Raw genomic sequence first — 12,217 nt, 5'->3', positions numbered from 1 at the left:
CGGTATCAAAGACAAAGAATTTCCCCTGGAGTCATATTTATACCACACTTGTCTCAAGCAGGATATGAAGCCTGTCTGTTTCCTGATATGTCTTGTATTTAGTTGTTCTGTTGTCTAAAGCTCTTGGCTTGAGCTGTTGATAACTATAGATGTGGTCCAAGACAAAAGGAATGAACTCCTAATGGCCTGCTGACTTGGACAAAAATAGAGCTTTATGTACAGAACCGTACAGCTTCTATTGCTTCAGGCCTCTTTTTGGTGCCCTCTTGTTTTTAAATGTCACTTCCCATCTAAAGCCGGGCGGTGATGTTTTAGTTGATGTCTGAATTTTAATGATCCTCTTATAAAGTAATCATGAAATACACATCTACAACTGATTAACTTCGGAGTCAAACAGATTCAAGACCTTTGTTGCAGCTGACTGACCTCAGAAAACACAACTCGGTCCGTTTTTACATCCCCAACACCTGCGGAGCGCTAACGCGCATTTCAGGTGGGATCTTGAGATATTGTTTGAGATGGTGGGTCATTTTGAAGGTGTTTACCAGTCTGATTTACAGCTGCCACTGTGAATGTAGTGCTGCAGTATTAATAATTTCATCTTTCAGATTTTACCCAATAAGAGTTTAAACAACTTTTTAGGGTATCTAAGACCATGGGATCATTTTTAGGAACTTCTGGAGCATTGATGAACATGTCTTGTTTTGTTTTGTTTTTTTCTCACACACAGTTTCTTCTGCTAAACTCTGATAATGCTTTATTTTAGATAATTCAGCATGTTGACTGTTCAATCAGTGAGAGATATCACAGTGATTGGTTGAGGCCATATAAACCAGCAGTCATATCACAGCTAAAGCTTGACAAGAATATCTTTTGAGCTTTGTTGATCTTCTGAGATTTTTATATTGTAAAGCTCATAGTTTTTTTTCCCTCTCTCTCTCTTTTTAGTTCTTATTAGTCAGTGGCAAGGTGAACCCAAGGAGCGGGTCATCTCTCTGGTCCTTACGCACCTCCCGCTGCTCAAACCCGGCAACACTGAGGCCAAGGGCGAGTACATGCTCCTGCTGCCACGTATCCTGGCCCACACCATCGAGCACGGCCATCACCTGGAGGAGTCCCGCCAGCTCCTGTCCTACGCTCTCATCCACCCCGCCACCTCTCTGGAAGACCGTGCTGCTCTGGCTCTATGGCTTAACCACCTGGAGGAGAGGGCCGCCACACGGGGAGATTCGCTGGAAAGACCTCCTCCTGCTGGGCCCCACCACCACCAGTCCACACCTCCATCCACTCTCAACTCATCAGGATCCTCGTCCTCCACAAACACCTCGTCATCAGGCAACCTGTACAACCTGCATCATCACCAGCGTTACGGCTCAGACGATCGGCTCAACGGGTGGCAAAATTCAAGGGATACAGGGATCGGCGGAGGCTGGCATCAGCAGCAGGGCTGTGAGAACGGGCACCTCCTGCTTTACCCGTCATCCTCAATGCCATCAACCATCAACACAGTTGGAACCAGTGGAGGAAATAACACCAGTAAGCATCCACTGTGTCCAGCATCTGTCAAACGTGTGATTTTTAGCGCCAGCATCAATAATATACTACTATGATACAAGTTCTGTAATCAAATATTCAGATTTCTTTCTGTTCATTATCTACCATTAGTGCATTTCAATGCTACCTTTGTTGTGTAATTACATGAGTTTCCTCTGAGTTTATTACCTTTCCTTTTTATAAGAAATCAGTCAGGCCTTATTTATGCAGAAATGATTTTTAAAATTTGTTGTTTTTAAAAATATCCTTGTAACCCCTGCAGCATTTCTAGAAATGTTTTCACCCACATGGATACGCAGAAACTGACCCAAAACACTCTAGTAACTATGCCGGGCCTGTAGGGGGCGCTAAAATGCTGCCATGAAAAAAACATTGAACAGCTGGAAACATGGCGTAGTGTACAAACTGTAAACGCAACAAGAAGAAAAAGACGAGAACGGTGAATACAGGAGCAAAACCCAAAAATCCTTTTTGTGAATGAACGCTTTTTGTCCGTAGGTTATTTGGTGTAGTAATTAAGGCAGTGTTATTATTCATCAGCCATGTCTGAGGTAATTCAAGATATGAGCGCACCCAAACGTTCACTCATTGTTGATGGTACGTCTGCAGAGTCGTAGGTTGAATTTACACAAAAACACAAAGGCAGCATTTCAAGTTTTGTTTTTCTTAACCCATTTTCAAGAATACCATGTAGGAGCTCCTAAAATGCTCCTTCTGTGTGGACTCAAGGCTGAAACGGTAAAAAACCTTTTGCGTGTTTACGATACGCAATTCTCATATGGACAGAGTCTTAAACTGAATCTTTCTCACCAACGTAATTTGTGAAATTATTTAAAAACTACAATTTATGCTTTTAGCAACAACAGCTTTTTTTCCATATTAAATACCAATTGTTTTGTTTGAAATCATTTGAATAACCAAATAGGACTTTTTTTTTCAGTTCAGGAGAGCCAACACATGATTATTAATCTGGGGGATCTTGGAGATAATAGCAGACGTACTGTATAAGGTTTGCCACAGCTGTAAAACTCTTTTTGAAGTTAACAATAGTTCTCGGCTAAAACAGGGTTAAATTACCTTTTGTCTTTTCAACTTAATTGTGGAGCCCTGAAGGACCTGAGCCCGTCTGCCTGGACCTGAACTTTACCTCCTGTGGTGATGAACTCAAACTATGATGTTTAGTTTTCAGATGAGAAGTTGGTCTTATTCTTAAAAGGATAAGAAGATGGTTATTTTAGCAATAATTGTAAAAAGACATCACAGACATACCTGCATAGTTTATCATAGCACAAAAACGATCACGCATAATCATTTTAAATAGATTTATTTTTAGGTCAAATTCCTTCTAATTACTGGTTTTAATGCATTTCCAATAGAGATGTTCTTGAAATCCAGCGTATTGAGCTGGATTCCCCCTGAGGCAGAGCAGACACTACAGCGTGTGAGCTTGAAGACAACACATGGAGGGCAGGGCTCTCCAATCTGAACATAACTATGGTCAGAGCAGGATATTTCCAGACATGAGTTCAAGAGCTCAGTGGATTTTTTTTTTATTTTTTCTTTCCCCCTTCTTTTTCTCGAGATGAAAGAAACAGCTGAGGGTTTATAAATAAAGGCACATTTAAAGCCCGGCTCGCTGCTCCAAGAAAAATCCTCCTTGTATTTTTGACTGGTTGGAGCCTCAGACCCACACAAAGACCTCAGGATTTCACAACCGATAAACTAGAGTTACCCCAGCTGCTAGCACCGGATTGGTGGAGATGGTCAACGACGTATCTTCACCACTGAACATAAACAAGACTTTGATTCACTTGGAGCTGAATGGAATCTGTGTATTCGGGGCGTTTGATGTCGTCGCTTTAGGCTTTTCTTTTCCAATCGAATCCTTTAATTTGGTCACAAATCAATGGGTATAGCCAATGTTTTTGGTGGTAAACACCCAGGGTTTTATTTTCCACTATGTCCTTGGACGTTTTATCTGGTCGCGGCGATGACTTCAGGAATATAATTGTCCAAACACATCAACCTATGTGCCACTGATAGAACATCCAGATGACCCCCAGTCATACTCTCAGCTTTAGTCCAAGCCACAGCAGCACATACCAACCATCCTTTCCCTTGTAAGGCAGCCTTTGCGGGAGACTGTATTTAGAGAAAATAGCTAATATTTAGGGACTGGAACTTGAAATGTTAGCTGGGCAGCTATTTTAAACGGTCTCCATGAAGCCCTATACATAGCGCCAACAGTGAGAGAACCACATATAGGACTAGGAGGAGAGACTGAAGTATTGGTGGCAGCTTACCCCGTCAGAGAGGCGACACAAAAAGCTCTTTGGCTCGGCACCTTTATGTTCTGTTTACACCCTCGAGCTGTCTCTAGGATGCCGGAGCTCGTTTATTAATTTGATTACATTTGGGTTTCAGTTGCTACTCTGTTTTATTCGACTTAAGGTTTTATTAAGAGCTTATTTTGACGAGCACAGAGTCGAATTATTCAGACGGACGTCTTTTGACCGAATTCAGCAAGACGTTGGAGGAGTGAATACAACTCCTATTGATGATTTGTGAAAATCATTTAATTTACTCATTAACTAATTTGTAGATCAGTGCTGAGATTAGCCACGTTGTCACTTTTCCCTGCATTGCAGTCGGTTTTATATTGATTTGACGTTTTATAAATACTTTCCAAAAACCTTGTGGAAGTTCAATCATTCGATTGTTGAATTTATAGAAAACGCTTTGTGGTGAATAGTTTTCAAGGTTCCTACGCGGTCTTAAAAATATGAAAAGTATAGAATTTGTTTTTGAACCAGGACCAGGTTCAGGATGGGCGGCTAGCTGCCTCGACCGGCTCGGGTTTGACAGGAGTTTTAGACGGTATTGCTTTTAAATAAGATGGAAACACGAAGTAGGCTGCACATCACATAACAGCTATGTAGAAAAGAGAAACACTTACTAAACTTTATCTAAGTTTAAAAATATGTTAATCATCCATGTGTGCAGCTTGTTAAAGTTTAGTTTTTATGAACGGTCTGTTTTTAATAGTTTTTGGAGCATGCAGAAAATAAAACCCACTGTATGAAAATGTTCTGTAAACTTACAGGAAATGTTTGTACTTAGGCCTTTTATGGCCTGAGAAATAACTGGAAACTCAGAGGATCTGAGTCTGGATAAGTGTGGAGTTTTAACATGAGTTCGACACACTCAGGACTCCCAGAGGAGAACTGCGTTGCATTGATCCCCTCTGAGTTGGACATGTCCCAACACACTGCCATCAGGTGTAAAACGGGAGGTATAATGTTCACTTTGATACCTGGCAGGGCTTTGGCTTTAAAAGCCTAATGTTCCAACAGGAATACCACCACTAAACCAACTACAGTGTCCCACTCAGAGCTTTTCCAAAATCAGTTTTAGTCCTGGTGCCTTACTGTCCCTTTTGCTTTGCAGTTCTCACAAGTGGAGGTGGGAGTCAGCAGCACAGCCCTCTAAAGCGCTCCGTGTCCCTCACCCCTCCAATCAGTGGCCCCAACAACCAACCCCTGGGCCACGTGTGGCTGTCCCAGGAGGACCTGCGGACTGCAAGAGGGCCGGCGCCAGACCACGCGCCTCTCTCCCCGCAGAGCAGCATCGCCTCCTCGGGCAGCGGGGGCAGCGAACATCTGGACGATGCTGGTTTAGGGGGCAGCTCAGGTCTGCATCGCAGCTCCTTCCACGAGGAGGGGAGCGGCATGAGGGGTGAGTAGGATGAGATCAGTGTTTCTCTTTACTGAAAAAATGTACACATTCCTTATTTTCATGAGGTTAAAGGATGGACAAATAAAAATTCACTACATTCAGATCATTCTCTGACCATGAAGTTTCTGTCGTTTTGAAAAGAAAGGTTCTGCTAATTTCTTTTGTAGCAGAGTAGAAGTTATCATCTCTAATAGGTGATGCCAAATTATATCTGCAGAGAGCAGTTCTTCTGAAATAAGTAGTTTTAAATAATCTTACTCCTTGTTACCAGCATTTTCTTTACAAGCTAAGTTTCATCATTTTAATTTTCGGGGGATATATTCAAAAGGTAGAAATGGGATTTATGAAACTAAAAAAGGTCATCGATCCTGTAGGTTACGCATTCTTAATCAGCAAGTTAAGTCTAATTATGTAAAAGGTTATTTGCATTTTATCTTGTACACTGATAAGGACGAATAAAACCTCCCAGAATACTGAAACACCTGCTCTCCGTCCTCACACGGGATCAGGAAGATGCATGGAGAAAGAGAGTCAAAAACAGCCAAGAGTCCATCTTAAAATCAAAACACATTTATTCACTTTCAGCGCTGAAAGGGAGACGAGCTGGTTACCGAAACTCAGAGCACTCAGCCTACGTCTGACTCTAACTTCCTGCTTGATGTACTTTTGTTTCTCGAAAAGCAAAACATCAGTCCCGTCTGGTAACTTTCCATCTCCCTGCTCCTCGTGGTGTGTTGCCGTGTTGCTTCCGGGATTTCATGGCGTCATCTCATCACGTGCTCTCTGCAACCTATCATTCGTCCTGTACATTTCTCTTCTAGGCTCTGAATTCCGGTAAATAGAAACTTCATGGTCTTACATTTTATATAACTTCACAACACCAAGATCCTGAAAAATAAATAAAGGAAAACGATCAAACAACAGATGTAACCCTCCTCATAGCACAAGAGACTAGCTGTCTCTGCATTTCCCTGCTGATTAAACCTAAATAGAGCAGCAACCGGTGTCGGTTTTAATCTGTAAATTGATACAAAGATGTCTAATCACGATAACACAGCGCCTGTAATCCAAGTATAATGAAAAACACCTGGCCGGCAGGAAGCTGAGGAGTGTGTTGTTACATATGGATTAGGCTGTGCATCGTGGTTGGTAGTACGTTTTGTGGAGACGTGATGATGTCGGCGTTTCAGCATAAGAGCGAAGTCTGCTGTCTCCTGCACAGATGTTCCTGCGTGGCTGAAAAGTCTTCGTCTTCATAAATACGCCGCCCTGTTCTCCACAATGACCTACGATGAGATGATGTCATTGACTGAAGAGCAGCTGGAGGCACAGGTTCACACACACACATAAAGAAATACACATTTTAAAATTTGAATCGTAACGCATAACAATCACTTTTAAGGTGGTTATTTGTCAGGGTCAGTGAATTTGGTTCTGAGCTTTTACTGCTTCTTCAGAAGCTTGTTTAGCCTGAGGTTTGGTCCACGGGTGCACAGAGCATAAGGAGAAATGATCAGCTGATATGTTCCAACAGAAAAGGTGGTCTACAAATGCCAGGTTTTAAACAAAATGAGAAGATACTGGAGGAGTTTAGAGAAGGGGTACACCGGATTGCCTTTCCTTTAGGTTTTAATTAGGGTTTTAGAAGCTGACTTGAAATGGTTTTTCCTAATTTGTTTGTTTCTGTCTGTTTGTTAGTTAAAAAGTTTAATGAAGAGATCTGGTGCAATCTGCTGGCTCTTGGAGTATAAGTCGGGGATGAGTCTTAGCTACTGCCACACCATCGATGAGAACTTTAAACGTACTGCGTTGCAGTTCTGAAGCTGTAAAGTAACTCATAAAACATTAAAAACAAGACTTCAGCATTTAGTTCTGCTGTATAAGGGGCAAGCAATAATTTACAGCAAAAAAAACCTTTCTTTGTTTTTTTCAGCATGTGTTTTAAAGCTCTAATATCTGCAAGTTTAAATCAAAACTGTTAGTTTGTTGTCGTCTCAGCTGCACTGAGCTTGTAGAAATGTTGACTGTGTTGGAAATATGTGGTATAAAACAAATCCAGCAGCTGCTTTATTAGTATATAAAGACACTGAGGAATCTATTCTTAACAGCAGGATGCAGCTAAATTTAATCCCGCTCCAGCTGCCCAGGAAGCGGCTTACTTCCTCCAGGTGCTGCCAGTTCTTTCTGTCTGACTCCGTGATGAACAGCCACACTAAAACAAGGACAACGGGGTCAAAAACAAATGAAGTAGTCTGTCTGATGCAGTCGGTTTGAGGCTTTATCTTAGAAAATGCGGCTCGTCGTCGATTCAAGTCTGAAGGAAGCCGAACCGTCATATAAACAAACTATTTATTAAAACCAGTTTGAATTCTTTCTGCTGTTCTCAATAAAGATGAGCAAACAAGCTCTTTGTCTTCCATCTTCCGTTTTGTCTGCCTCTAAGGTTAAAGCTTCATTTGAACATGACATCTTGAGGTTTTTTTTTTTTAAACTAAACACTAAACACTAAGAGTGTGTATCATCCATTTCTCCAGTTTTCTGGCAACATATTTTTAATGCTGTTCTGTTTCCTCCTACAGAAAGTCACTAAAGGAGCCAGACACAAGATTGTCATCAGCATTCAGAAACTGAAGGAGAGGCAGAACCTTCTGCGCAGCCTGGAAAAGGTCAGAGCACCTACACGCTCCTTGGTCCTTTGTAACCTTCGTTTTGAAACTGCCGATTGAGCGCGTAACCTTTGCAGACATACGCAGGACCTCACGTCTCGTGTTGTGTGCGAGTCCGAGTGAGTCGGGTCACTCTGTCGGCGCTGTGCGTCTGAGACGGCCTAATTCAGAAGCCAGAGTTCGGAGCTCTGAATTTAAACTCCCCCCACTGTTCACCCTCCCATTCAGACGTCAAAGCAAGACAATGATATTCAAGGGCACGCCGCAGGAGGTGCTGCTCCGGCCGGCTAAATTCAGATGTAACCTTTTCACCAACACTTCATTTTAAACGGTGTTACCGCTGCATTTGTAGGCCTTGGGAAACATGACACCTGTTGCTTGGTATTTTGGGTTTACACACACTTGTGTTCAGACATGGTGGCTCTGTAAAGGGTGTGGGGGGACATGTCATGCGTGCGAACACAAGTTGTGAATGAAAAGCAAGTTTGTTTTTAGTATTACCTTAATCTCTCTGTCATGTGTTGAAACGATCAATGATGCCTCCTCTTCTGGCACAAAGGTCAGGATAAGTTTACTCGAAGAGATCATAAAAGTAGCTCAAAGATGCAGTTCTTCTAAAAAAAAATGTCGTCAGGTTTTGTCAAATAAAGTCCTGTGTCCGTATGTTTATATATTTATCCGTCTGCCAGGATGTCTTGGAGGGTGGGAATCTACGCGCCCCTCTGCAGGAGCTCCACCAGATGATCATGACTCCCATCAAGGCTTTCGGCGGTGGCGACGAGTCCTCTCTGCAGCGCCCCCTGCTGACCCCACAGGGCAAAAGTGCCCACCTCTCCGGGGGCGGCGGAGGAGGGGAGGGCGAGTCCGGCGCCAGCGTGATCGCTGAGGGGGATCTACCTGCTCAGTTCACTCGTGTCATGGGCAAAGGTGAGCTTTCGTGAAACAAGGACACGTCTTAAGTTGTTGTCATCCTCATGAGAAGTCACAAAATAGAGCCGTCTTCACAACTTTTCCAGTAAAACAAGGACAGGAGAGTTGAGAAGCCGGCTGGAAGAAAGCTGTTTTAACGCTGTAGGAGGAGTTCTGAGCTGAGTGTCCGCGAACAGACTTCCTGACTTTTGATGAACTTTGATGAAGCCTTTATTTTGTCATCTTTGTCCTGTCCTCAGTTTGTACCCAGCTGCTGGTGTCACGGCCGGATGAGGAGAACATCAGCTCCTACCTGCAGCTCATTGACAAGTGCCTCATCCATGAGGTAGGCACTCCCAGGATCTATAAATATAATATTGATTGATGGGTTAAGGTTTTATTTTGAACATATTTAAATATTACAACAATAACCTCAAACCTCTGCCATCTTAAAAACACTCCAATCCCTCAAGTTTCACAGCGGCACCTTTGCTTTTTTTTATGAACCTTTACATCTGTTTAGCATTTTCCTTTAATCTTCTGTTATTTGCAAGAGCAACAAGCAGCAGCAGCATCTAGCTGTAGCACTTCTGTTGCAGACAGGGGCACTTCCAGCAGGAATATCATCTTTGAGTTGGAGTAACCTTGTGAAAGTTCAAAGTTTACTGTTTGCATGAACTTTTGTAAACTTTTAGATGTTGGAGTTGTTTTAAGGAAGCAAAAATCCACTTCAGAACTGACCCTGCTTGGACTATTTAAGTTCTCCTTGTACTTTTTTAACACATTTTCTCGTGACGCGTGCAGTCAGGTCAGTAAAACACAAAGCAGATCATAGAGGAGGTTTGTTTTCTGACCGAACACACCCTGTGTTTGTGAAACTAAACTGTTAGTGCTGTGTTAACTTGTATTATGATGTATAATAATTGTCTCGTAACGTGAAGGAGAGTTTCATTTGCTTTATTTCACTCTTGGTTTATGCTGACCGCTCTCCCCTCCCCCTGTGTGTCAGTCCTTCACTGAGACACAGAAGAAGAGGCTGTTGACATGGAAACAGCAGGTCCAGAGGCTCTTCCGGTCCATTCCAAGGAAAACCCTGCTTGATATAGCAGGGTACCGATCGCAGAGGAGGTGCATTCACAGACACACTGCAGTTGTTTTTGTCTCTTGTCTGTGTCATTTATTACATCGTGCATTCATTAACAAATACATTGCTTTAGGTGATTGAATTCATATCACAGCTAAAGATAATTGGTAAATAAGTGAAGCTGGATAGTTAAAGCTAGAATTTAAAGTTTCGTATTGAAATCTGATGTGCTGTGTTTCACTGCTCCAGTATCACTTCCTGACCTCAGGATGAATTAAAGCGTCCGTGTGTGTTTGGCTGCATTTACCCTTTCCTCTCGTGTCCTCCTGCAGTCGTTTTGGTCAGTCCAACTCCCTGCCCACCGCTGCCTGCGTCGGGGGCAGCTTGTCGGCCAGGAGGAGCCTCCACCAGTTCCAGATGCCCTCCAGGAGCCTGCCAGCAGCCAGGCTGGGTCTGCTGGGCAGCGCGGGGCTACTGGGCCCCACACCTCGCAGCTCCAGCAGCACCCCCACCGGTCCCAAGCAGGGCAGACATGTAACTACACTTAGTTAAAATGTGCACTCCTAATTTGTCTTTGCATTATAGACTCTGTGAATGTAGGTTCTTAATCGGGGTTTGTTTCAACCATCAGTCAACCTGACTGACTTGAAATACTTTAAACTGAACGTAGACCTAGAGGCACGGTCTCGGTGCTTTTTGTAGTGTTACTGTGATCAGCTAGTTTGGTTTTACAATCAACACACAGTACACTTTCTTTGCTTTTCCTTCAGTTTCAAATGTTTGACATATTTAGGACAGATTTCTGAATCTTTTGTGCCTATTATAAAGTCTGTGAAGTACCTGCCAGTCACTTATTTGTGTTGTGCTTTTTATTCTACATGTGCTACACAATTACCAAGGAGTTGTTTGGGCTTGTGTTTGCAGATCAGTGCTGTTTCAGGACTGTATTGTCCCACATGATTTGAGATATTTTTGCAAATTTGTTTGACTTGATAAATTTGCCTTTTAGTCTTTTTTTCTGCTTTTGCTCTTCACTGTTTTATCTGTCTCCTTCCTTTGGGAAATCGGATCAAACTTGCTTCTAGCGTACACCGAGCAGTATGTGCTTCTGTGGATTAAAGGAAGTATTGAACCAAAGGATTTACTTGTTACCAAGTTAATCAAGGTCACTGATTAATTGTTTCAAACCTCCTGCTAACATTTGGTCATATCTCTTTAGTTTGATCAGCTTTTTAGTTTTATTAGTATGGTCTAAACCCATGGTTCTCAAATTGTGGTGCAAGTACCCCTGGTGGTTTTTAGTATCAACCGTTTACAAATTAATTAGCTTGTTATTTAATCATTAAAAGCTGAACTGTGATGTAAAGATAAAAAGCAAGGAGCCAAAAGGATAATTGGTTCAAGCAAATTATGATCATAGCTTCAAATAAAGACTAAACAAAAATGCAATGGCGAATATTTCAAGAACCTCTGAGGAAACTGGTAACCGATGGATGACCGTTGTGTTCGAGGTTACCTAAGCAGCAACTGGAAAGTTTCTACTGGACCTGCAAGCAACAACGTGCAAAATGATGAAGAAATTCAGATGATCATTTGTTGCGACTTCTCTGTATGTGGTCCCAGTCTCAGCAGAGATGGCATTAAACGTCACATCTTAGACAGCAGCCTGGGGTTTGTCCAGTTCGCTTGTTTCTGTCCAACATGAAAAGAAAGTTGTGTGACAGTTTTTTTTTTATGTTGGTTCTTGGAGAGCTTGGTGTTTTTTTTGAGATGGTGCTTGTTAAAAGTTTATGAACTACTCGAACCGATTACCTTCACTGTCTGTTGCCGTGTGTTTGAAACCCATGGTTCATTTCTCCGAATCTCATTAAGCTTATTGAATTAGTGCTTCATCTGTTCCAGTGACTTTACGGAGGAACGTTTGCGAAATGCGTAACGGCACATTCCAGGATGGTTACAATAACCTGGGCGGCAGTTTTCCTTTTTTTTTCAGCGTGTCTTCAACCTAAAATAGCCTCCTCCTTGTAGAAAAATTCCATGAGCGAAAAATGCAGGCCGAGGAAGACGAGCGGTGCTTGTGTGTGGCGAATGAAGTGAGGTGAATGGAACTCATAGGCAGGTCACTCCACATACCAGAGGCCCTGCGTCAGCGCCGAACGCTGAAACAGGAGGAGCTGTGGAGCTGTTACAGGCCCGTCCTGCCACGCTCCGGTCTGGTGTGACCCAGTTCTGTGGAAAAACCTTCTTTTCTCCTCCCTCTTCTCCTCAA

The 12,217-nt window shown here is 42.7% G+C and overlaps 1 protein-coding gene and 1 long non-coding RNA gene across 3 annotated transcripts in view; one reads left to right on the top strand and one right to left on the bottom strand.

Moving 5' to 3' along the window:
- The window catches only part of samd4a (sterile alpha motif domain containing 4A), a 57,288-nt gene that overhangs the window by 28,998 nt on the left and 16,073 nt on the right, over positions 1-12,217 (top strand). Inside the window, exons 3-10 of one of the 2 annotated variants that reach the window (XM_025008172.2) lie at positions 949-1,536; positions 5,002-5,289; positions 6,512-6,615; positions 7,869-7,955; positions 8,645-8,882; positions 9,125-9,210; positions 9,874-9,992; positions 10,281-10,482. In XM_025008172.2, coding sequence (XP_024863940.1) covers positions 949-1,536; positions 5,002-5,289; positions 6,512-6,615; positions 7,869-7,955; positions 8,645-8,882; positions 9,125-9,210; positions 9,874-9,992; positions 10,281-10,482 — 1,712 coding nt within the window. Of the gene's footprint in view, positions 1-948; positions 1,537-5,001; positions 5,290-6,511; positions 6,622-7,868; positions 7,956-8,644; positions 8,883-9,124; positions 9,211-9,873; positions 9,993-10,280; positions 10,483-12,217 lie in introns of both variants that reach the window. The other variant, XM_017426767.3, reaches the window with a different exon arrangement.
- On the bottom strand, positions 5,838-8,702 carry LOC119617703. Its single transcript, XR_005234073.1, has 2 exons — positions 8,457-8,702; positions 5,838-6,575 (listed from the first exon to the last, which is right to left on the bottom strand). It is a non-coding gene; the product is annotated as an uncharacterized LOC119617703 (long non-coding RNA).

This window comes from Kryptolebias marmoratus, linkage group LG15 (genome assembly GCF_001649575.2).
Source record: "Kryptolebias marmoratus isolate JLee-2015 linkage group LG15, ASM164957v2, whole genome shotgun sequence".
Lineage (NCBI taxonomy): Eukaryota > Metazoa > Chordata > Actinopteri > Cyprinodontiformes > Rivulidae > Kryptolebias > Kryptolebias marmoratus.
This window is presented reverse-complemented; position numbering and strand designations above follow the sequence as displayed.